This window comes from Lonchura striata, chromosome 3 (genome assembly GCF_050655825.1).
Source record: "Lonchura striata isolate lonStrDom1 chromosome 3, ASM5065582v1, whole genome shotgun sequence".
Classification (NCBI taxonomy): domain Eukaryota; kingdom Metazoa; phylum Chordata; class Aves; order Passeriformes; family Estrildidae; genus Lonchura; species Lonchura striata.
The window spans coordinates 75,047,297-75,074,253 of NC_140705.1; the positions used below are offsets into that span (position 1 = coordinate 75,047,297).

General features: G+C 35.9%; 1 protein-coding gene across 11 annotated transcripts in view; it reads right to left on the reverse strand.

Annotated features, from left to right (window-relative positions):
* SMOC2 (SPARC related modular calcium binding 2) overlaps positions 1–26,957 on the reverse strand; it is a 136,591-nt gene that overhangs the window by 55,754 nt on the left and 53,880 nt on the right. For 6 of the 11 annotated variants that reach the window (XM_021544203.4, XM_085575470.1, XM_085575469.1 and 3 more), the window contains exons 3-7: positions 23,846–23,952; positions 22,639–22,738; positions 15,821–15,868; positions 11,808–11,891; positions 10,965–11,039 (exon numbers count right to left, since the gene is read on the reverse strand). In XM_021544203.4, coding sequence (XP_021399878.1) covers positions 10,965–11,039; positions 11,808–11,891; positions 15,821–15,868; positions 22,639–22,738; positions 23,846–23,952 — 414 coding nt within the window. The remainder of the gene's footprint in view (positions 1–10,964; positions 11,040–11,807; positions 11,892–15,820; positions 15,869–22,638; positions 22,739–23,845; positions 23,953–26,957) is intronic. The other 5 variants (XM_085575475.1, XM_085575474.1, XM_021544205.4 and 2 more) reach the window with 2 other exon arrangements.

Sequence of the window (26,957 nt, forward strand, 5' to 3'; positions counted from 1 at the left end):
GCTCCGAGTAAAATGAGGCTTCATGCCTGCTGAAATGAAATAATCTCCTCCTACAGTCATTTTCTGTTATTATATTGGACTGTTTAGCTAAAGGAATGAACAGGATGTGTGACCACATTAATGTTACTGTTCAATACTAAAGATGTTGGTAGGGAAATGGGAAGACGTGACCTTTCAAACTGCTGACATTTATACTGATATTTTTGGCTTTGATGTTTCTCTGTTGTATCAATTTGTAGGAACTTAAAATCACATCCTAAAAATTATCTTAGATTGCTATTAAAATCTGATTAAAAACTGAAAGAACAATGAAACTGTAAGTCCCTTAAGATAAGAGACAACCAAACAGGACAGCAGTGAGATTAGCAATTTTCTCATTACTTTCTGGCAGTTTGAGATTATGACTTTAGCTACATAATGGGAGTTTTAGGAAAATCAGAGAGGAAACAAGATCAGAAGTTACTTAAATTTCTCATCCCCAAACCAGTTAGGCATGTAAACAAAGAGAAAACACCCCTACCTCCTTGCCAGCCAGAATAACTGGGCACAGAGATGTTCTGAAAGAGTACACTGCACCAGAACAGTGTGGTCATGAGCCTCTGCAACTAATCCCACCTCTGACTGTTAAAAGTCTCCATTGTATCAGAGTACATGGATGAATTCGGTAAGCAACAGGTAAACATAACCATCAGTCTTTGGCAGTTCTTTCATCTTTTGGAATTTGCTTTAATGCAGATGTGAAAATTTGGCCTAATGACTGAGGGAGGCACTCAACCTTCCTATGGTTTGAACTTGAACAGATCTTCAAACTCTGAACTACTCTCTTGCAAAAACTTTACCTCAGATTTTGGAGGCACCTGAAGAGTTAATATGACTTCATAGTCCTTTGCTTCCAGAGCAAATATCAATGAGTCTGTTGCCCTGATCTAACTGGGTGTCCTGGAAAATAATACAGGGGCATTAAAAGTCACCCATACTTGAAGAATTTAAGTATTTATAATGCATTCTAGTCCCACAAAAAACTAATCATTCCTTCAAATAGAGGCCAATAAAAGATCTTTCATTTTGATAAGTTGCTTTTACTCACTGAAGAACAAAACTGGAAAGTATAAATATCACTAAAATCTCACTGGAAAGCAATGGTACAAGGTAACCCACTGCTTAAATGGCAAGAAATAAAATTTTTCATAGCTTGTTATGACTGTAATACCTTTGGTTGAAAAAATTTATTTTGACTGTCTGCTGGAAAAACAAGTATTTGAATAAAAATATGGTTTTCATTCAAAGTGTTTCTTTTTGATAAAAAAAGGGAACAAAACAAAACCCCTCAACAAGCTGTTTGTGTTGAACTTCACAGAGAACTACACAATACAAGATTCCTCAAGTATCTGAGTTTATAAAATGTGGAGATGATTATATTCTACATATACTGTCAGCCTAAGGAGCCAGCCCTCAAAAAAGGAAGAACTAATGAAGTTTTAAAATTGCAGCTACAACAAGACATTATAATGTACAGTTAAGGTTTTGAGCCAAAACTATTTGAAGATATTTTTAATTGAACTTTTGTCTTGAAAATGCATTTTTTAAAATGAAAATACATACATTTAAAAAACAAATTCCCTAGTAAGTCATGTGTTTTCCACAGAAGACTGCATTTTTAACCAGTTTGGCATATTAAGCTTTGCCCTTTCTTTTCTCTTGTGTTTTGACCAAGACAATTTAAGACTTGAAATTTAATTTACAGCCTTAATTGTATTTAAACATAGTTTTATTTGTGGATGAGTGTAGATACTTAGCCTGCTGTTTTTAAAATAAAACAGGTATTAAAAATTGCTTAATGAAAAACAGTGGTCTGTCTCTTCAACCACTGCTTCTTCTTCAGTAAAACAGAAATCTAGTGCATTGTGGAAACAATACTTAATGTTATTCCTAGGCAGTTATTCCTATGCATTGCAGAGTGCAGGGACAACATGGTGCCTAACATTTATCTGGAGCCGTCCTATTTGAGAGATGGAAGAGCACAATGTACAGAGTGCAGTAAAATGTAAAGCAAGCCAGCCAAAACATGATAGTTGGGGTATAGATGAGAAGATCTCCAAGTGTGTTTATGTACTTTAGCAACACAATTTGCCTACAAGAACTTCCCTTGCTCTGATGACCCTTGGTGTGGCTTTTTGTGGAGAGGAGGCTCTACACTGGAAACTGTAACTAACAAAATAATCCAGTACATTGCATTAAGGACAGGGTTGAGTGAAGGATCCATGGATGACAGCATTAACCTTGGACCTTAACAGTCCATAAAAGCAGACACTGTTGTAAGGTCAGACTAATGCAACACCTTCATTGCAGACACGTGGCCAATGCACAGATTTGGAGGTGAATTCCACCCATCACATAGAAGTCACTGTAGGAGCTGCATTTCTCTTGCTTTTGTACCAAATTGAGAGCACTAAAATTACTGATGAAGCCTCAAAAAGTTCCTGCATCATGTGGAAATTTGCTACAGAATACAGAATTAAGGAAAAAGGCAAGATTTTTTTTTTAAATAATTAAGTAATGCATGAACTGTATTACAAGCTGTCAGTCTCTTCAACAATTTTGTTCAGAGATACATGGCTTGGCAAATAAGAAATGTGGAATTCATATGTGATAAATCATCCAATTAAAAATGCCTCCAAATTTAAGCCAACATGATTAGCCATAACCTGATCTACCAGGGAACATTACATGGTCCTCCTATGTTCTGTATTTCCAGTAAAAACAGACTTTTTTTTTTCTTTTTGCAGATCAAGCAGTAGAATTCCACAGTCCATATAACTGGTTTTCACTTCCTTTTCAAACAAAGCTTATTCAAAGCTTATTGGAAGGGTAGACAGCAGGTTATTTGACTTATCCTGATAGAAGAAAAAACTGCATCTCTGCAAGGACCTGGACATTTTCTTCTAACTATCAGGTCACTGGATGATGATGGAGCACCTGGCAGCTCTTACTGTTTACCCTGTTGGAAGACCTGTCTTCTATATACCACCCAGCAATCATAGTACAGCCATAGCCAGAACCAGACTGTCTTGACTGAAAGTTTTATCTATTTCCTAGAAAGATTATGTCATTAGATATGATCCAGTCTAATCTGTTTCTGTGCATTAACATGATTTACACAATTTGTTTTCATCTGTCACTAAAATACAGATCATTAACCTGACATTCCTCTTAGGATTTATAGATCTTATTGATGTTTTTATGATTATGCAATCTGATGTCTGGCAAACCATAGAAAGCTGTGGGTAGGTGGAGGAGTGCATGTCTGAAAACTAAAGAAGAACTACAAGCAGGACTATTTTGTCATTTACTTGCTGTAGAAAGTAATGTGATATAATTAAAAATGGTCAGGAAAGATTACTATCTTTTGGCATCAAATTTTAACACATGCTGTAAAATAGAAATTATCAGCCTTTTATAAAACAGATTTTTTTTTCCCTCCCCACGGTGGGGGTCCAGTAAAGCCCTGGAACATCCTGAGGATAAAGAACATCAACTGGATGTAAAACAGAGCTCTTTTTCTAATGGTTTAGAATGGGATGGCCTTCCCCTGTAGTGGGAGGAAAAAGCTGGAAATGGCAGTGCTTGATCTTTTTTTAAGGTTTTGAACTAATATGTAAAATTAAAATGAAGATAAACGAAAATCCTTGTGGAAAAGATTATTAAAGACAGGACAGTTCTACAGTTCTGCATGATCCTGCAGCCTATGAATTAAGAATGAATCATAATATACAAGCAGTGTGGGGAGGTCTGGAAAGTTTAATCTTCTTGGATGACTCTGAAAGAATTGAAAGAAAACAGCAATTTTTCTTTACCAATTTAGGTCAGGCAAGGCAAAACAAGGCAAGGAAAAGAAAGAAAACCAGAGTATGAAGAGTGATTTTGTTCACTGGTGAAAAACATGAAGAGGTTGAAGAGTACTCTTCCCTCTTTTGTTACAGGTAAATCAAGACTACAGTATCATTAAAAATTGCTGCTAAAAATAAGACAAAGTTCTCTTAGGAACTAAGTCAACCAATTACTTATTTTCCCTAGTGATGTGAACATTCAGCAGGTTTTAAGCTGTGAGTTTTTCAGCTGCCAGAGGGCATCTTGAAAGCAATATTCAGAAAGAATTATATTCTAAGATTATTTTGGTTCTTAATAGACAAACAGCAAATGAAGGAGGAGTAAAGAGAACTACATTCCTACACTTTAAAATATAACAGTAGTGCATATAACAAGTTGTGACATGTCTCATGGATCTCTCTCCCCAGCAGTTTCTTAACAATGCTAGGTTTAGAGTAAAATACAAATCAGAAATTATAGTTCACTCCGAATAATTAAGTTCCTTCTTGAACTCTAAAGGGAACATTTCGTGAATCAGCTACAAGAGTCAACCCAAAGAGTCTGAGAAGGCTATAAAATTGTGTTTTGGAAGCTTCCAGTCTTCATCTAAGTATTTCTTACTAAAATTCCATGCAATGTTTTTGTCTTTAACTGCCATGCACCACTTTGCTGAGAGAACAGGCCAAACAAAAATTGTTCTAACAGCTCATGTCTTTCAGCACCCACAAATTTTACAAGGCCTAAAAGGCAAATCTATGGCTAACATAAAATCTTGGGACTTGCTGTAGATGTCATGAAATAATGCTAGTGCCTTTTCTTGTGTAGGGAACCAACCTACAAATAAGCCCAAGGTAGAAAGTTCACAGTAAAAATGTCTGGACTTGAAGTTGTCTAAAATTTGGCAGATACAGATTGCCCATTTGTTATGGACTGAGTTCCCACTGACAGAATCCCTGTGTTGACTTTATAGCCCATTGGGATGTTTGAAGACATTTAAAATCAATACTTGTGCCTTCTATTCTACTTTCCTTTCACAGTTTGAATTGACATATTTAGGGCTAAAGCAAATTGCATTTCAGATACTCTGATTATCAAACCTCTGTGCCAGAACATTACAGATTTCCAACTTTTAGCCCATGACAATGTCAGATACTCTAGGCATGACATGGATATACTTCAACAATTTATTACCATGCTTTTGACTTCTCCAGCTATGGCTAATGACTGCATTTACAACAGAAGGAATTACCATGGTTGAGTGTGGCTCATACCTCACTAATTGTTGGAAAGAAACACTCTTTAGGGCTGAAATGAGCTAGTAACAAACAAAAAGCTCCAGTTTTTCTGTGCAATTCAGTGGTTTTCAATTAATTGACCATTTCTACTCTGGCTCTTTCCCTATGCAAATCTACTTTATATATTAATTTGAAGTCCATTTCTGAGTGTCCAATATAGGCATAATATATTAAGAGCAAGCAGGTGTCATCCTCACCTGCCCCTCCTTTAATGCCAAATACAAGCAAATTTGAGAATGGAAGATTAACCAGGGTTCTGCAGGACAATATATGACTTCCTAGGAAGCCCTGCTGAAAAAGACAGGCAACAAGCTTTTTAAATACTTTCTTCCCCCTCTTGCCTATGTTCTTCCCTTACTTTTTTATGATATCCATTTTGATTTCCTTCTGTTATAATTGGTTTCATATCTCAGATCTCCACATTGTGAAATAAGCCTAATTCAAAATACTTCTAGAAAACTTCTAACTATTTTGTAACAAATATGTAAGTGGAAACATTCAACTGGATCTTAATTTTTCCTTGCTAGCTTACACACTTCAACTGCAGGTAATTTATCTTCAGTGAACACTAAAAGCAACATCTGGAAAATGCAAAAATTAATGAGAATAAATAAAAAGTCACTGAGCTGTTACACAGTTTTCTGTCTCTAGGTTATTAATTTTCCTATGCTTAGAAAGGAATGGCTCTTAGAATTGATTTAATAGGACACATGAACTCTTACAGAAAGAAAATGGCTTTTTGGGGTTTTTTTAATGCAAGTGTTTTTAACTTTAGGACTGACTTTTGTCAGGATAAGCAAAACAGTAAGACATTGGTCAGGTTGAGTTTGGAATGAACCTGAGCATCAGAGTATGGAACAAGGTTTGTCTTGGTCCTTTCAGGAGGTGACTTTCAGGAAATGGTCAATGCTCCAGTATACCACTGGAACAATTGCCTCTGAGAAACAAAACAAGCAAGGTAATGAGACAGAAACCTCATTGACAACCAACATAGTTTCCATGTGAGAAAATCTCTAATGTACAAATGTTTGAAGTTGTCAGATGACACAGCAATAAAAACTACATTCACCTCTTAGAATGTCACTCTGTCATATTAATCAGCCTCACTGGCATACTTTGCCAACAGATTCAGACTATACAGACAGATAAATGCAAGCAGCTATTTTGTGTAGATACAGACACATAATTATCACTTCAGATTTCATTATTTTAGTCTATAAAGAAGGTATTCTCAGCAGATATTATACCAACTGTTTTCATTTGCATTTGCAGCCAGTCCATTGCTGTATGTGCACATCAGTGTTTTCCCAGATGGTGTTTTGAGAATGGAACTCCTGTTGGATTGAACTCTCTGGGACTAATTGATAAAATCTTGCAACAGATTTTTTAAATCCTGAAAATTATAGTCTGTAGCAAAAAGGCAGCAATAAAACACTACTCCATTGTGCCAGAAAATTAAATTAAAAGCTATGTATACCTTTCACATGCACATAAGAGAAGTAAAAAATTATAATGATTCTATATTTCCAGAATATCCAGATAAAGGGGTTGAAATCTGGGCACTCTTGAAATCACGAGAACCATAGTTTGAGGAGACAATTCTGATTTAGGATTCTTCATTCTGGAGGAAAAATGTCATGATCACATAAACCTCACCCTGCCGCAGAAGCCTTAATGGCAGATCAGGATTTTCCCTGGGTCAGCCCTATTTTATGATGGATTATGTATGGCTTTTCTACTAGCACCTGCTTAAAGCATATAAGAATAAAGATAGCAGAAATCATGGAGCTGGCACAAGCACTGCATCAGGTGCTTGTGTGGCTCAGCTGAAATGTGAACTATTGGGTCAACAAAAAAAGGCAACAATTTCTTCCTCTCTTCTATTTTGGTCATACTGCTCATACTGGATCATCAACACAATAAACACCAGTTTTATAACCCCTTTACAATGCTCATTAAATACACAATCAACAAATGTATGACCAATGAACATATAAATCATTAGAGCTAAGATACTATTACATCTTTACAGAAACAGATGAAAGTATAATAATAAGAAAATAGAACCAAATAATAAATAGGTGAAACTGTACTGTATTTTAGCCACTAGAAACAATATTCAAACATTTTTTTAATCTTGAATTACATTATCACCAGAATTTCTAAGGTCTTTAAGTACCTATATAAGTATATTACAGGCTATGGATGACTTTTTCTTTCCTGTATTTGCAAAAGTAATGAAATTTTACACTAAGTATGGTTTATTCTGTGGTGTGCAGATTCTACTGATAAATTACTGAGTACTTTAAGAACCATTTTGAACATTAAAAATGTTATCAGTTAAACTCACCCTATTTATTTCTCAGGAAAGTGCTCCCACAACAGACCATTTGAAAATAATGGCTCTCAAATTCAAGCTAACAAAATAAATATGAAGTTTCATTGGGCATTGTGGCAAGATTTAAAATACTCTCTTTGTCTATACTCACACACAAAAAATGGTGTACAACCTCTGAAAAACATCACACTGTATTTCCAAGAATCCCATGGGGATATAAACTGCTAATAGGGCAGATGTAGCAAGGAGAACATAAGAGATTTACAGTCCACCCTGAGCTGTCCTCAGGGGACTAGGTTTTCCCTGTTAGGTGATGGGAAAGTATCTGCACAGTCTTCTCCACTCACACAGTACCTGGATTTCCAACTGGTACCAGTCTGGGACTAAGTTCACCTAAGGCACAGACACCTTAATATCAGCTACAGATCTAAACTAGCTGCCATGCTTAAATTCCTAGCAGGAATTTAGACCCTGAGTTCACTGAAACACAACAGAGTAGGCTGCTGCATTTTGATGTCTTAATCAGAATCCATGTAGTGCCTTGTTCAGTGTTTTCTGTTTATTTGCTATAGCTGTTGGTAAAATTATTACTTCTGTCAATCTGATATGGCAAATCCGCAATATTTTCTGTGAAATGAAGAAATAAATGAGGAGAGTGGGAGTAGACATAAAACATTTACAAAGGCACTGTGACATATGTATAAAATATCTCAGAAAAACCTATTTTAGCAATGAGATGAATACTCTATGGAAAGAAAAAGTATTGGAAATGATCTTAAATGTACCAAAAGAGCTATAGAGATATTTTTACTCAAATCAGCCACTCTAAACAGAGCTATTGTAACATAATCCAATGTTGATGGCATTTTTGCCAGGAGTAAAATCTGTTTTCAAAAACTAATAGGTTAAATACCATTCCACAAATGCCTTAAGTGAAGGCAAAGGCCTATTTCTCTGAGCCAACAAAAAGAACATACACTAGAAGGCATTATAGAACATGGATATATAATCCACTCATTTCATGCCTTGCATCTTTGAGCCTTGCAAATGCCATTACTCTGTGCTAAATTAATTTAGGCTCGTTCAGTCAAATGAATGCACTGGAGAATTAATATAAACGAGAATTTCCTGAGCCATTATTTCCTATCTTCCAAAACCTAAAATAGTTTATGCTGATTTTACTGGCTAATTATAACTGGCAGGTCATTTGGAGAATAGTAAAAGCGAATCACTTAATGAGGGATAAAACCAATTTAATGTATTAATTTGTAACCTTAACTCACAAAAACTTTCTCCTAAGGAGATTGATTTCTCAGCTCAAGATGTTTGTAGATGACATGTTGATCATGATATATTAGAACATATATTCAAGTAAACACTAGCAAGAAGAAAGGAATACAGACTAACAATAGTAAGTTGTTAAATAGGATATTTCAGTATCTTGCTTGAAATTTTTAGTTTTCTCTTTTTTATAGTTATGTTCTATAGGCAGGGCTAGATTATAGTATTATTTACACCTCAAGAATTTCTTTGACTGCACTAGGATTACTATAGAAAAACAAAGGAAAATGTACCCCATTATGAATAAATTTGGCTCCATGTTTTGTTTTATAAACACAGTTCCTATGCAGAGAAAAATTTTCCCCATTTTCCTCAAACAAATACTTTTCAATAAGTTTTCTATGTTTGCATGACCAAGTCTGAATCAGAGTTTACTAAGCTAACTGAGTGAAGAAGACAACTATATTTATCTTTTATATTGAAGCCTGGAAGTGGGAAGATGACAAGTTTACAATCACTGGATTCAGTAGCAAGGTCTTTCCTGCTCTGTACACATAAGAGTCTGGAGTTGATTCTCTGTGGATGTTCCCAAAAGCCTTGGCAACATTCTAAGAGGTAATAAGGGAAAAAATCCCTTTTTTTATTTTTTTTAAAGACATTAAAAACCTGCCAACAACAATCAGTGAGGACACTGTTTTTAGCACCTGGATTCACCTTGATTGATTATTGATTATGTCAATCTAGCACATCGGATATAGCTACAAATTACAGAAAGGTTTGCCGCATAGAACATCCAGAAGTAATGGACTGGAGGTTACCAGTTCCCAGAAATGAACCCACCTTTTCCTTTTTTTATTTTATCTCTGTGTATGTACTTTTTTTTTTTTTTTTGTTTTTTTTTTTTTTGTGTGTGTGTGTGTGTGTGTTGAAGCTTTGGCAGCTACACTGCAAACTCAAGAAGTCTTTAGTCTCTAGCACTGTAAAAATTAAACAAAATTTCTACAGACATATTTTGTGCTACAGAAATCCCAAAGGAGTTCTGCTCTAGCCTACACTGACTAAAGAAATGAAAAATTAAATCTTCAGCATGAAAAGTATTTGCTTCAAACTCTTGCCTAGATTGTTTAAGGTCCTTCCCTTAAGCGCCTACTGGAAAATCAAGGAGAGAAAAATTATTATTAATTATTGCACTGATGTTAAAATTAGCTTGTATAAAGGAATCTCTAAACCTTTTAGCATCTTGCTTTCTTACTTAGGATGATTGTCTTCTCTAAATGCTTTTGGCCCTCAATTCAGTAAAATACTTAAGCAAAGTACTTAATACAAAGCATAACTGAGAAACCTCCATTTCTACTGTATTTGAAGCGTGGTTTGGGGTGATTTACTGAATCATAGCCTACATCATTAAGGTTGCCATTCAAACTATACATTTTTCCACAGAAATAGAAACCAGGAAGATTCTCTAAAGTTCATCCCACTGAAAGGAGCAATGAGAAAGGCATCAAAATTCATCATCCACCAAAGCACTGAATTTATCTGAATACCATAGAGACTTCAGTCTTAGGACATGCACCTGACATTCCTAGTCCAGGTTTAAAAAGCTCAATTCTAAACAGTGATGAAAATAAGTAAAGCCAGAATTCCACAATTATTTATTTAAAAAGCAACATAATTAATTCACACCAAATCAGTGGCCAGTGTGTAAATAGTATGTTACTGATGTAGCAAAAAGCAAGTAACTGTCTTTCTAATTCCTGCTCACTGAAAATTGGCTTCTGATGGGAGTTTGCTTCTTTTCAGGTTTGCCTCCTAAGATTTACCATCAAACAAATGTAACCCACACTGTCATTTTACAAGTCCCTTCTCACTACATATCACCAAAAAAATAAGCAGATAACAAAGAAGATAATTGAAAAGTCTGTAAAAAATAAATGTCTGACCTACTAACAGATGCAAATAGGTGTGAGCCAGAGACTTTAATGGACTAATATAATTTTAGCCAAGTAAAGCCTGGCCAAAGGTACTTGTCTATAAAGGAACATATGATGCATGAGCTTAGTAAATCATCACCATGCAAATCATTAAGGCACTACCCATGAGCGTGGAGGAATGATGGTTATTAAAATGGTTCATGCATATGTTCATATGAGCTTTGCAGAGTAAGGATGACCTAAGTTTCTTACCTGAGCTTTTATTGGTTTTGTTCTGCCTACTCTTTACTTGCTCAGTCCATAAGGTAGGATAACGAGAAGCTATATCTAAGAAAAAAAAGGGCAACAGAAAATACTTTATGAATGTTAACATTTTTTAAAGTTATTAGCAACTGAATAGTATGTGGCTAGTTTTAAAGAAACATAGATCTTGAAAAAAAGGCCACACTGGCTTATATTAGGGCAGTTAAGACTATTATTAATGCAAAGGCATGGATAGTCCTTTCCTTATCCTATTTGTACAGAAGATTGAAATAAATATTTTTAGATGAAAATTATGTTTAATTAAAATAAAAACGTCCTACTCTGGACTCAAAATATATAATGGCTGCAGACACAAATTCTGCAAGATTAATGGTGAGTGATAAGGCAGCCATAACACAGGACTATTATTGTTTATTTAATGGCAATTAATTTCTCCAGAGGCAAATCAGCCTCACAAAACATCAACCTTTACTGTGATATTATTATTTATTATGCTGAGGACAGAAGTTACCCTTTGACTTGTTCACTTGAACAGAGTTTTAATCTGCACTTTGGCTCAAGTTTAAAACCTGTGTCTGCCCTCAGTCATGGCAAATAAAATTGCTGATGTTGGTCCACACACAAAGTCTCATCTCCAGACTATCATACAAAATTCGCTGCCTGTAAGACTTTATTGTGTTTGTTGTCTTTTTTGTTCCTAAAAAAAGAACAGATGTTTGCAATTTATTGCAACTGCCCCAGCAGTTGTATGTACTCCTAGGATGGCATTTTATGTTGTGGAATACAGTCCATAACTGCACAGTTTAATACCACACTGTTAAATTCGCTCACCTTCTTCATCACCTTGAGGCTGAGTCTCCAGCGAGGGAGCTGAGGCATCATCTGAATTCAGAATGGAAAAGATTTGCAAGGAGACTACAATTATGAGAGTAAGCTAAATAAGTGTACATACATGATTGAAAATAATGATTTGCACATAGCCCCGGCCAGTAAACAATAATTTAAACATTCTTTTGTAGGCAGTACACAGCACAGATTTATTACGTATAGAGACTATGTCTTATAAATGGATGGGGTTTGAGGTTATGGATGGTGAATTTATTGCAAGTTGTTTGATGATGCCTGAAATGATCAGGTTGCCCTCTGGAGTGTAATTATTCACTTCTAATACTGCACACTGATACCTATAGATTATAACTGAAAAATCAGCATTTCTAAAGAAATAATTAGGTAAATGTATAGAAAAAGTGAGACCTGTAAAAGAAAAAACAGTCTGGAGGGAATGAGTGGCTGCAAACACCTTAAAATCAAAGGGTTTTTAAAATACAACAGGATCTATTTAAGAATCAAGCTGATTTGCAAGATTCACAGATTATATAACCAGGATATTGCTTGCACAACTGTTATCCTCTGGTCAGCATTCTCCATCCACCCACTACCAACCATTACTGTAAGAAATGAGGGAGGGAAAATTACAGAAATGACAAGAAGATGTGAGTCATTTTAGGTTCAGTAAAACACTGCGGACGTAGTGCTGGAAAAGAAAAATTAAACATAAAAGAAACTATTTAAACAAGCTTTTGCTAAACAGAGTGGTACCAAAGACCCATCTTTACTTTATTATGTTTTTGTTATTTAAAACTATTGCAGATGTGGGGTAAATATGATTCAGGAGGCTGTGCTAGTACATATTTTCCAGTCATATTTTCCTGTGGCATGGAGCTAACTCCAAGACCAAGGTGTACTGCAATAAACAGCATCTTCTGTGTAAAGGTTTTATTACTATTTCTTGAATTTTCACAAGTGGATGTCAGACCAGAACAGTTTCCAGATTGTTTTCTTGGCATTTGCATGGAAGACGGAATCAAAGGTGACTGAGAAGCTGCTTCTGGCATGTAGCTTTACCTGGGCAACAAGGGAGCAGCAGCTTTTAGGCTAACACACTATCTCTTTCCTTTGCGTCCTGCTAGTGCAATTCCAAGAGTCTCCTGTTCTCTTTGCTATTACCATCACTGTATGGGGTATTTTTAAATCTGTGTTGTCTTTAAATCGTGCAAAAGGTTTTGGGTCACTCTGACCTTTGTCTCTAAGGGTCACAGTCTAGGTCACAGCAAATACAGATACCAAGTGGATATTGATAGCAGGTAAAACCAAATTTCCAGCCATGGGATTGTGATCTTTATACAAAACCAAAGCAGCAGCAATCGGAGCTTATTTTCAATGCAAAATTATCTAACCAAGGCATAAGGAGATTTCTTTTAAGAGTGCTCATTCTTCATGTCCATGCAATGGCAGGATTCTTTGCCCCAAAGCTATGAAAGACTGTCACTCCTTAGTTTTCTGGCATTTCTGTGGTGTCCTCTGGGTGGTGGAATAAGACCATTGATTAATTTCAGAGTCCATCAAGCATCCTAGTGTACTGAAAATCAAGACACATATTTAGATCATCAATCAATATGTGATTCAAGAAACCCAGTATTTCAGAAGGTAACTTATGGTAGGCAGATATTACCCAGAGCCAAGCCAGAAATTGGGTCTGCTTTTAAATGACACTTGAAATGACAATTTCAGTTTGTGACACATTTAATCTTATGCAATTACCTGAAATTTAGCATAATGCTGAAACTCAGTGATAATCAGCCCAATCAAAATTAGGCTCTTGAACTTTGCTTTTTAAATGCAAAGCAACATTTAAAACAGTTTTGGTGTTGCTGCTGTTATAATGAAACATATGTTTAGCAACTGATATGAATTAGATATCTCACAAACCAATTGCAAAATTCTTTCTGGCTGGCATAAAGAATGCATACCAGTCCATATATTTAAACATAAAGCTGTTCAAATTCTGTTTGCTGTCAGAGTTCAGTTACCAACAACACAGACCTGTAGTCAGTAAAGAATCAGAAAAAAAGGGATGTGATCCCAACTCTGACACCTGTGCTTTCAGAATATTAATTTTTTCCTTGGATAGGGGAAGGAACTGTGGAGCCGGAGAACATACTTAAGGGAATATATTTTAAGTTTCATTTCTGTTCCGTTTAATGTTTAAGTTTACAAACATGCTAACAAAGTCCCTGATGTCCAATACCTGCAGCTGGAAGTTTTCTTTCCGTATAGGAATACCCAGAGAAAGCAAGGTGCACAAGTACAACGGATATGGCTCATCAGTTCCATATCTATGAGACATCTTGAAAGAGGAGACTGTCTCAAAGTAAGTCTATGCACACCTTGAAGGTCTGAAGAACATCCTGTGGAGCACTGAGAACACTGTGAACCAGCCTAAGTGCGCTGGGCTACAGTATGGGCAGACACTCCTGGTTATTCCACAGGAACATGAGGAGGAAAGAGGAACAGAGAGTGTTATGGTTGTTGCAAAAACTACTCCTGTGCCTTTGCAAGCTGAGTTACAAAATATGTTTTACTACACTGGCTGTGAAGCTGAAGCACAGCTCCTTAACTCAGATAGATGCATGATCCTGGTCCCTACTCTGTGAGAGTCCCTAAAGAATTTGGGATGTCTCTGACAGCACTACTTTACTTAAAGCATAAGGCAGTGACCATCTGGAAGAAGGGTGAGGAGAGGAAGACAGCAGAATTTGAGAAGAAGCAGGAACCACCTGGGAACCATGTCAGAAGCCTTTAATGCTGCAGGCTTGTGCAGGAGAACAAAAACCAGGCATGAATAAAATGCAATCATGTCACTTAAGACACAAATATATGTGGTAAGAAGGGAGATTTGATAAACTGTGTTCATTTCCTTGTTCTATGACTGTTCATTCAGGGTTCAGTAGTTCAGCTATTACAGCCACAAACAAAAATAAAGTTTTATATATGGATAGTTCATTCAGTTCAAAGTTGAAAATGAAAGTCCAGACCTGAAGAAAATGGGCAACCTAAGGATAGTGGAACCCGCAATTTGTCTGGAAATACCTGAAGGACCAAATTTTCAGTACTTTGTAATTATTAACCTTAAAGAAATAGTGATTCGTTTAGCCTAACAGCACTAGTTTATTTAAAAGTTAGGTTTATTGCAATGCTGCAAAAGTGCCTGTAAAAAAAATCCAGTTATATTTACCATGAACCAAACAGACAGGCATTAACATTAGAACAAAAATTAGTAAATTCTTTAATTTATGCAGTGCAACTAATGGAAATATTCAGTATGTTGTTTTCAGCTGAATCTAAAATTCCTTCAAGTGTTTGGGGAGTGTAAACTTTAATTTTGTTTAGAGCATAAATATTCATTTTAGTCTACCAGCTATGTCATATTCACATCAGATTTTGTTCTGCCAAAAAGATAAACATCATGACCTATATCAAACAACACCAATCTTCTGGCCATAAATATAAGCCATCAGATGAATTAATCACAATATAAAGCCAAGTGCTGGGTCCAAGATGACTCAAGCACTGATTGCTATGGAAATAAAGTGAGAACTCCAGTTGCCAAGATTTTGGGACTGCAGAATGCTGTCTTTATCAAACAGACAGAATAGTCTGTCCTCCAAAAAAAGCAAAAAGTATGGGAAAATATTTCAGAGAATAGAATTGGGAAGGAAAGTTGTTTTCCAAACAGCACTGAATTGCAAATTCTATAGGATTGAGACTAGAAAAATATAGTGTTTATGCATACATATATATATATATATATGTATATTTCTACTTATATGTTTACTAAATATCTGCAATGCAAATATAAAATGAATAACATGCATGCATATATATTACGCATGCAGCTCCAATACATCACAAATTTATATTGATAATTTAAATATATGGAAAACCACAGTAGTGTCTCCCACAGCTATTTTAGCTTCTATTTAAAGGCCAGCTAAAATATTTACCTGTTTTGCCTGCACCTTCTCGTTGTGGCAGCTTCTCACTCACTGAACCTACAATTGGAAAAAGGAATTAACCAGAAAAATAATATTTTCATTTCTAATATGCCATCTAAGAAACACAGTTCTGCTTTAATGATTCATTTTTGTATATTACAGCAATAAATATCAGCAGATTCTTCCTTTGCAAACCAAAGGTTTTAGCTTTGCCTGACCTCGGCATTTGTGCACAATCCATACACTGCCACATTCCATGTCTTGGCCAACACAAGACCTGAGAAAGAGGCAGCATTAAACACTACATAGACACAAGTCCAAGAACATGCTCATGTGCTGCAGGATGACCCTTTCCCACTGCCCCAGCCAGGACAGGTTCTGCAGGAAGGAGCATCACCCCAGAACCACTCTCTTGCTGTCCCTCATACAGGGCAGCTCTCTCCCTCTGCTCAGTTTTGCCTCACACCTCAGATGCTCTGAGGGGCTTTTTTAGCCTCTAGGCCAGGACTAGCTCAGATTAAAAACTGTCCTTTTCTGCTTTAAAGGCCTCACACAAAACCTTGTGGAACCCCCATACTGGTGTGGCAAAGTTTGTGTGCTGGGGGAACACAGAGTCTTATTCTGAGCCTGAGCCTGCGCTGGGCTCACGGCTCATGCCCAGAGCTGCAGCCCTTGGGAGAAGAGACAGTAGAGGTGAAAAGGTAGTCAAGAAAATTTCAATAAATGGGTTTTAATAGCTTATTCTACCTACCTACCAGGACCCCAACCCAACACAGAATCCAGCCTTGTTTTCAAGCCATCAAGAAATGGAGAATCCATTTATTTTTTTTAGTAGTTTTTCAAGGGGGCACTTGTCCTTAGGGTTGAAAATAGGAATCCTTCCTTATTTCTTGCTTATGTGCTATTTCTATTTTCATGATTCTAATTATTAGACACTTTTTAACAATTTATCTGTCTCTGCTGCATTGAAAACCACCTTTAAAAGTGGTATTTTTCTCTCTGAAGAGCCACATGGATTGATCAAATCTTAAAAACATGAAGTCTTTCCATTTTTACAATAGAGTCTCTTCTTACACACACCTGCTAAAATTAAAAGAAAAAAATACCAAAAAAACACCTGACACCTTTGACAGATGCTTGTGTGTGTGAAATAATTAAATTTAGTTGCCTTAATTTTCTTAATTTATTAAGTTATTTTAATAACTACAATGACTGTTTAAAAAAAAAAAAAATGAAGAAAACCGAAACCTTGAAGCACAATACTTATGTTCTAAAAGGACAATTTAAATAAGAGAACTCACTAAATCACAGGTCTTGATTACCATGCTGAACTGATGGCTACTTCAGCAGGAAGTTTAGACAAGGAGTCTGCCAGAGGGGAGATGCCTAACATTAAAAATCAGCCCTGCTGATTTTAAAGCCTTCATAAAAGAATAGATGGCATCACAGCCAAGATAGTAACCTTCTGATGGATTCAGCTCTTAATACAGCTTTATATATCCAAATTACAGCTTTATAAATTCAAATTAAATTATTCTTTCTTAGACTTGTTTCCTTTTATAGCAATAGTATATTTGAATGTATTTTCATTATATAATGTTTGAGTCACCAGAAATTGAATAAAATTAGTGATGCCTCAATATTAATTGAGGCAAGAAAAGGAAAGTCTCTACCATTGTAGGAATTATATCCAAGGCTGCTTGTTCTAAATGGGCTCCAATACTAATCCATGTTGATCACTCTGAAAAGGAGGCAGATTTTGTATCTATGCTGAATCCAGAAGATCGGAGTTTTTGGTGCTTGGCTTGCATTTGATAAAAGGCTCAGCTCAAACTCAAATAAAATGTTCCAGTGTTCAGAAGTACTACATACAAAATTACAGGTTTTTTAATTGCACTAAATACCAGTGATCCAATCTTTCCTCAAATCTCATCCAGCTACTATTAACTCTGTAGTTTCTGAATTTCATTTTGGTTCACAGGCTTATAATTATAATTTCCTTAAAAACCCAGATACTTTAGACTCAGTCACACAAGCATTTTAAACAGACTTTTCATTTGTGAGTAGAAATGATGTCTCAGCAGGGAGAATGTGTGTGATCAACTGCTACTGATACTGCTCCAGCTTGGCACCAGTGTTGTCTCTCTATTAGTATAAATTGAACTCAGTTTATACATAAGTAATTTAACACATTGGTGAAAATTATATAATATCCCACATCTTAAACTAAAAGCAGAAAAATCTTGCCAGATGCATTCACATTACTTCATCTACATGAGAAACAGTGAGAATGACTGAAGTCTGGGAGAATTGAATTTGATTTTTTTTACCCTAAATTTTCATGAAAAATTAATGGATGGAGGAAGAGAATGTCATTAACTAGTACTAAAAACTAGCATAATCATACTGAATCTAATTTCAGAAAGAAACCGTTTTAATTATATGAAAATTACATTTACTGGGCTAACATTAATTTTTTAATAGTCTTAAGAAGTCAACAACAATATTCAAAGAATTTCCTATAAAAGAAGACCTGTGCCCTTCTTATAGTTCCACTGAAATTTTCAATTTATGCAGCATAAAATTTTCTTGTTGTCTCCAAATTCGAGGTAAGGAGTTACTGAGTTTGTATCTTTTTTTTTACTGTTTCCTGAATATATTTAAGGTAGAAGCACTTCTATCTGAAGTGATGATAAGAAGTTGTATTTGCAAGTTTTTAGGAAATTGTGTCTTCAATATCAAGATGAATCTCCACATTTTCAGCTAGGCAGGAAACAAAACCAAATTATAACTTATCTAAAAGTTAGGCAATGCAACTGGCTTCCAACTTTTCAGTACACTGTAAGGAACCAAATCACCACATAAATAAATATCCTTATGGAATGATGGAGGATGACGAGGGATATTAGATTCAGCAGCATTACTTTAAGAGGGAGAATTTAGCACTATTCAAGCTTGTGCACTTGCTTAGCCATCTATCTATTTATGATTCTGGTTTTTTTTTTTTTTTAAAGGCAGATGTATTCATGCTTTAGTTTATTGAAAACCCCACAATTCCATCCAATTTTACTCTAACATCCTCTGAGGCACAATAAATATTCCATGGAGTGTGATGTGAGTTTTGTGGTTTTTGATTTTAGTATATTCATTTTCTATAATTCTGATCATATGGAACTGGGCTATTAAAAAAAAAAAGGTGAAAGCCTACTATTATCTAGCTTAGATAATGATTTCTGATCTCCTGTTAGAGAATATTTGATGTATAATCACTGAATGCAGGTATCAGGAAAGGTAAATTCCCCCTACTCTTCCTATCTCACCTATGGTTGTGTCTGACTGTGTATGTATAGGCAAAGAACTACTAATGACAACTAAATATCTAGATGATTCAAGTATAGATATTTTTTCTCCAGCTAATGAAAACACTTTAAGAGTTCATTGCCTTCCCAAATATATTTTTGCCATCATATTATCTGATCGCAATACTCTACTAGAAGAGTTCTGAATTTCTAAAGGTACTTACTTGTATTATGGCCATAAAAGATGATAATGCAATCTTAATCAAAAAGGAGCAAAACTACTTCACAGAAGAATAAAATATGTCTCCATACCTCAGCAATCTCACTGGCAGGAACCCAGCATATTTAATAAGGAATAAGCCCCTACAACAGGCAAAGACTGTATCTTCCAATGATGATATGACACCTGCTTCTCAACTTCTGTCCCATTTCTTAGAACTCCCTGCTTATGGAATTTCTGTAGTTCCCTGCAGTGCTGATAACAGAGATGGAGAGTTGTAAAAATGTCCTTTTTTTATGTCTGGTTCTCTTTAGTGAAAGTACTGGGAGACATTAATAATTTTTAAGGAGCTTTTTTTTTTAATGCCATGATGGGAATGTGTTTGATTTACTGTCCCTCTCACCACTGCTCCTGCAATAGTGAAGACTATTTTCATGGAGTGGAACATCATTTTGAGATTTATCATGTGTGTCTTAGCAGTACCAAATGTTGATGTGGGAAAAACCGAAAAGGAAGGAAGAAGAGCCTCTTTCAGGTAAAGATATAGTAATTAAAGCAAAGATTTACATAAAACAGTTTGAAAGTCCTTCATTTTTTAATGTTTATGACCTTCATCCTTCCATATCTTATGTCTCTTGCACAAAAGGCAGTTTAAATAAGAGCAACAAGAACAAGTAAATGAGCAAAAAAATGGCTCAGGCAACTGTTGTTAATACATAAAAAGTACATATGGGACACTTTTTGGACCTGAGATAACTTTAGGAAGCAGCATGTTATTCAGCTAACCAACCTTAACTGTTAGGGAAATGTAGAGGTTGTTTTGCATATCCAGTATCACACAGTAAATGGGAAGCATGCATAGGGGTTGGAATTGTTAAACCAAAATCCTAACTGCCCATTCTAAATTCTACTCCATATTTCCTCTATTGAAATTCAAGTTCTTCCACACTGCCATTTTCTTCTTTCTTATTTCCAGGCATTCATCAAAGGTAGTTCCACTGGCGGGAAATGAAAGGCAAGAAATTATCCCATAATTTCATATCAGCACAGTTGATTAGAAATGTATTTGAACCTTATCTGAAGTTGCTGAAGAACTAACCTAGAACTGAAAATTAACCAAATATTTTCATTAAAGCAAAAAATGTTCATGCATTCCATGGTAGCACATTACCTGTGAGAAAATCATTAGAAAAGCATCTTAATTGTCTGTACAAATTTTCCTCTAAAGGAAAAAGGTGGTAAAAGTGATCTTGGGAGAAAAAGGTATGGTACAGGCAAGCTTAGAAATTTGTATAAATGTCTTTGGAATACGTATAGCATCCAGCCTGCAGAATACAAAGAAGCAGTGAGAATAAAGAAACATGCTGGTGTCAGGATGCCACCATTGCAGGAGATCTGCCTGCATGTCAGAAATAGCAAGTCAATTCCTGCATCAAGGCTAGCAAGGCACAGTGTATTGGACTAACAAGGCACAACAGTATTGGCATCTTGGTAATACTAGGAATATATCTACACAACTTCAGTTGACCCACTGAAGTTTTGGTTAAAATTCCTGTGCATAGCCGTACTAAATAAAAAAGTACAAAAGGGAATCAATAGTGATCTGGAAAACATCAACACTCTTGTGAGGAAAAAGAAATCCAACTTTGTTATCCTAAACAGATGGCAATTTTGAATATATGGGAAATGGGAGAAAGATGCAGTTGTGCATCAGAATTTCATTTTGCAATAAATGAACTAAGTTTTGCTTTATTATACCCCATAACTTTCTGAGAAAATGTGTAGCTGCCTTCTTTGTTGAATGAGAAGGTTTCTCCAGGTCTCTCAAAACTGAGTCCTTAGCCAATACCACTGAAAAATCTCCTAGCATTTCAAGTCTTACTTCCTAACTCAGCTGTGGCTGGATTTCTTTCCTGAGGGACAAAGGAGAAGTTATGAACAGTAATACATGAGAACACCGTTACAAGCAGGGAACAAAATGTGCAGAGATAATCCCACAGGGTCTCATGACAACTGAAAAATTATCTACAATCTTTCCATAGACCAAAATCAGATACTGAATACTCACCTGTGCCCTGGAGCAGTTTATTTATCTCTGAGCTACTAAATTTTAAGGTTTCTGAATATTTTATATTATTTTTCACAATTGAGTCTTGTTTCACAGTGTCTTTTCAAACTGGACTAAAAGAAATATTCTGAAGAGTATTATTTCTGGATAAAGTTTACCTACAGGCAAGATGTGGAAAGATTCTGCAAGTAATTTTAACTAGAAAGACCTTAAGAATAAAAATAACTTTCTATAAACTTTGCTGAAACTTCTGCAATAGTCTCCTCCTTCCTCCATCTATTCATTAAAAACATCAGGGTTGTGCCTGAATGACTGAAGTGGATCAGGACAGGTAAATTCTCTGATTCACTTTCTGGCAGAGAATGGTGCTGCAGCACAAACAGTTAATAGATAGAGTGTGCAAATATTTGTAGAGATGTTTCTGTTCAATTCTCTCAACCTCAAGGTGTGTGAACAGTGATTCTGAAAACCATTCATACACTCAGGATTTATATTTATCATCATTGTTAATGAAATGGGGTCAGAAGCAAACCCCTGAAAAACAAAACTTGTTAATTGTCCGGATGGAAGACAAAAGGCAGTATACAAGGCAGTAAGTTTGATTTGCCAGTTAATTTCTGCAGGCAGTTTTTTCATTTTGCTTTTAATGCTTTTATTTTATAATTTCTCCTCTGGATTTGGTAATTTGTGGAATGTGCTATGGGAGTTCTTTCATTGGGCTATGTTACAAATGGTCACTCCCACTATGTTTTTCCTGTACTCTAAATATTGAATTATTGAAAAATGCAAAACCCTCTGAAAAGTTTTTGCAATGATTTATTGTGCAAGAGAGTTTACAACATAAAGTACTATATCATCAATTCAGTCACCTGGTTTCATATATGGACACATAAATATGGTATAAATGACTACTGCAGAAAACCATCCATAGCTAGATTAATGTACAAATAAAGTAGATGGATCCTAGAATCACAGGAAAGCTTAAGCGACCTCAGAGTGGCAGTGATCTCAGACTTCATGCACAGCTACATGAAATGCTACATCAACTTTCTCAGGGCCTCATCCAGCTGAGTTTTACCAAACCCCAAGTATGGGGCATCCACAGCTTCCACTACCACCTGTTTCTGGCATGAACCACTCTTCTAGTGAAAACTTGCTTTGCTTAAGTCTAATCAGATGCCACAGATAAACTTCTGTTCATGAAATACCACCATAACCTAGCTAGATAAACAAGATTTACCTGGGCAGCGGGGAGTTTTGTGGGCCACAGCAGTACCACTGATAGGACGGCCATTGGGAGTGACACACCAGCAGTATCCAGTGTAGCTATGGCACTGAACCTGTCAGAAACAGCAAGAACCATGTGCAGCTTGTCAGACAGATGCCTGTTACACCACAGCATTCGTGGCACGTGAGAACAGAAACTTATCCAGCAAACTGTATTGACAAAACCTAGAACAATAAACCACAATGGCCCATCTCAGTCCTATATATGATTTTTTAGCATAAAGCATGTTTCAAGCTAAGTGTGGTAGATCCATCAGAATCAAATGGAAGAGAAAACTATTGAACTATGTGGTTGTTTACACCCTGTCTTAGACAAGTGAGGTGCAGGTGTTATAAAAACTTCACAAGGAAGCTTCTCAGGGGACACATAAATTGTTCCTGAAACAAGAAATCCTGAGTTTTTTCCCACATAGAGAACATATTGTTCCACCCACTGAAGGAGCAGGACAGAGTGCTTCTGCCAGCATTATTCATATCCCAAGCTGTCAGAAAGGAAACTCTTGGAATTATGCTTAAAAACCAATTGCATTATATTTTCTAAGGCCAATATCACTTGCCTCATCATGCTTAAAAAGAGAAAGATTGTCTTCAGCACAACTCCAAAACCAAAATGCAGTACAAAGGGAACAGAAGGGGATCATGATTAGAATATATACCTCAGGATAAGTTTCTAACTGTGTTCCTTCTGAATTCCATGATCTAAGTAAATTAGCCTCAGACCACATGCTTGTGAAGAAATTCAGCAGAGAATAAAGAAGGATTCTGTATGATTCATGATTTAGCACTTAAGATATGGACTCCAGTTGCAAGGTTTCTGCTTCAAATCAGGAACAGATCACAAATTACAAGCATTTTACCATCTGATGAGTATTCAGGGGGCTACAATAATGACTCAGCTGCCTCCCTAGAAGAACAGGGTGTGTATTAAACAAACAGTGGTAACGTTTGGCTCTTTTGCTGGACAACTGTGAAAAAGAGAACAAGGACTCAACACCTAACACAGATTTTCTTTCCTTTTTTTTTTTTGACATGTTGGTATAAATTACATTTAATTTTGAAATTACATTTCCCTTCATTACATTTGTCTCTTCCTCAGCCTTTTCAAACACACATGGTCTGACCTTCCAGTCATGCAAGACACTGAATGAAAAATTTTAAACCTGACTATATGTGCCGTCATCATTGCATTCTGGGATAAACACTTGTTGAAATTCTTTGCGAGCTTGTTCTTGGGTATACTTCCTCTCAGCCACACATCTGGAAACATCTAGAGAAAGGGAAAAGGTAAGTCAGTTAGACAATGCAATATGAAAAAAAGGTAGGTGATCATCTATTTTATGAAAAAGACAACCCCAAGACTCATGCAAAGAGAATCAGAATTTTAATAAGAGAAAATGTACAATCAACTTGCATTATTTTTAGGGAAGAAAACCAATTCAGGGCAATAATTTATGGACAATAATCCATAAATGGTAAATGAAATGGAGAGATGCCTGGACAGACAAACTTTCTGTTCCAAATGCCACCAAGGAGTAGAAGCCGAAACAGGGCTTTTCCTCTCAATTTAACACAGCAATAGCTGCCACACTGAACACCACGCTATTCTTCCAGAGATGGTGGCAGCAACATCTTTCTAGTGCTTCAGGAAAGGCAAAGGAGGTAGCAGGAGCACAGCTGCCTTGTACTTCCTACTTACTGCAGCTAGGCAACAACTTCAGCTGTGACTACAGATGTCCCCACCAGGCTGGTAAAAAAAGAATATATATATATATATACTGTACAGTGCAGGAACTTATTGGGAAGGTGATTAAATAATAATTTTGGACATGAATGATTCACATTATGCTAAAATTTTATGTCACAGTTTATGATTTAAGCATGGAACACCAAGTCTACCACATGGTCCTTTTTGTCCACTGTGAGGTCTCTTGTACCATCTCCTTCGTTACTTGGCATTGATCTCCATCCAAGAGACCAAATAACAAGCCAGCCAGTTTTAATTAGCTGGCTTCTAATGGAACTTCTGGTGTCTAACAAACTATATTGTCTACTACATATACTTTATTTCAGTTATGCAGCCAAGAGTTTGAAAAAGACAAATAACATAAGCTGTCATACCTTTTACACTACAAATTTTAGCATGTTGCTGATGCAGAATCAGAACTTCAGAATCTGCTTGAGCTAAGCAATTTCAGAAAAAATGAGAATACCAGGCAAGCTGAAGGTAGTATTAATGACTTCAAGATGTGACTGTAACATCTGAATTAGAATGATTTCAAACATACGACAGAGAAATTTGCTGCTCCTGATCCCTGTTTGGCTTAAAGACTGACAGAAAGTGGTTAATCCCATTTTAAGGCTAAAACTGTCCAGTGATTACCTCTGAGACAGTGATGTTTTGGTGATTCATTAATGCTTGTGCAGTTTTCAAAAGCATGGGAACAGCCTTTCTAGTCCATGCAAGGTGCAAATTAAACAGAATCTGAACAGTGAATCAACAGCACTTGACAGAGGTTTGCATTCCTAGGAGCACACAGGTGAGTCAGCTGAATTCCCAGTCCCCCAGGCACCCTCTCTGTGCCAGTATGATCCAGACACACATTCACAGAACCAACCTGGAAACTTAGTGGAATGGCAGAAGTTTCTTTTTACTTGTCACCTCCACTGAGTTTTGGATAACTCACCTGGCAAGATTAGCATTAAAAAATCCCTCCAAGTCCTAAACAATCTGGTGTGGAAGTGTAGCATAAATGAGGACAGAAACTTGTCCTCAGCATCTGCATTCTGAAAACAAAATTGGGGCCCCTTAATTCTAATCTTCCAATTTCCCTCCTGATCTTGGATTCATGTGCACTAGTTCTGTGTGCTACTTTAGTCTTCTCAAAGGAGCACTATGAGAGTTCATGTTGCTAATATGTCCCAAATACAAATAGTTTCACTTTGAAAAACTATGTTTCAGTCTTAGCATCATTAATATTATTATGCTGTTTCTGGAGGGATACTTACAGAGATGAAATGATAACTGAAAGGGACAGAGAAGTTCAAGCATCCAGAAATGTGAGAAAGAAAAACAATAAGGAACTGAATTAATTTGTACTGTGGCTCTTTAATAGTATTTTTACTCCAAGGGAGTATAGTCAATGTACTGTGCAGCTCAGGTAAAATCTGCTAATGTGTGCACTGCCAAGAATTTTTTTTTTGCAGGAAAAAAAAATAAAGAAACATTTTAAGCAAGCTTTGGTGTCGTAAGCATTCTTCTGAGCATGGTTTGGTTATACAGTACTTAATAACATGTGGTTTTAATGTAGCTAGTATTTTAACTGAAAATAAATCACTTCTTTGTTGGACCTCTGTCCTCGTTTTTTTAGAATGACATGTGGTTTAAATGTCTAAAAGGAAAAGTGATATAAATTCCATCACATAAGGTCTTTGGTATAGAACCAGCAGAGCTGTAAATTATCTTCAATAGTTGAATTATCCTAAAAATATGCCAAAAAGAGAAGTTCTCCAAAACTGTCCACCATTTGTTCCTAAACAGCCTGATGCTCTAAAGGCCTTCTATTCATGGATGATCTAATATGCTTTAAAATCAACAGGCACCAAATTTATTGGAATATAAAATTCACATTTGAAGTCTTATTTTGTATTATATAACCATGAAAACATTTTAAACCTGTTGAGTATTACTGTGCTTCAGTATAACAAAATAAAACCATGAGGAAGATCTCTTATCAAGTTAAGCATCTGAAAGTGTGTAAAGTCAAAATATTATTTCCAGTTCTGTTTAGTTCTGTTTTGGTTTGTTGTTTTTTTTTTTTTTATTTTTTTTATTTTACCAATATATTACTGCAGAAGAATAATTACGACACAGAGTTGAGGTCCAAACCTGAGAGAAGTGTAATCAGGTGATCAAGATAAAAAGAATAAATGAAAAACCATTCATACACAGAATATTAATGATCATTACATTGTTCATTCAGAGGAGCTAAATTCCTCCCAAATAAAAAAGAGATCATTGAAGAGAAAAGAAATTATATTTTCTATAAATTTGTAAGATTACACCATCTGATTATCTGCCACTGTGCCCTGATGACAATGCCTTTAAAATCTGTTGCATGATTTCCAGAAATTTTTCCAAAGAAAAAGAATTCAAGACATTTAAGGGCTATACATTTATGCAAAATAACAGCTGAAAAAGGATCACAAAAATTATTTCCTGACATGACTGGAAGAAAGGCTGAAACATGAGCTCACATTAAATATCAGAAAATA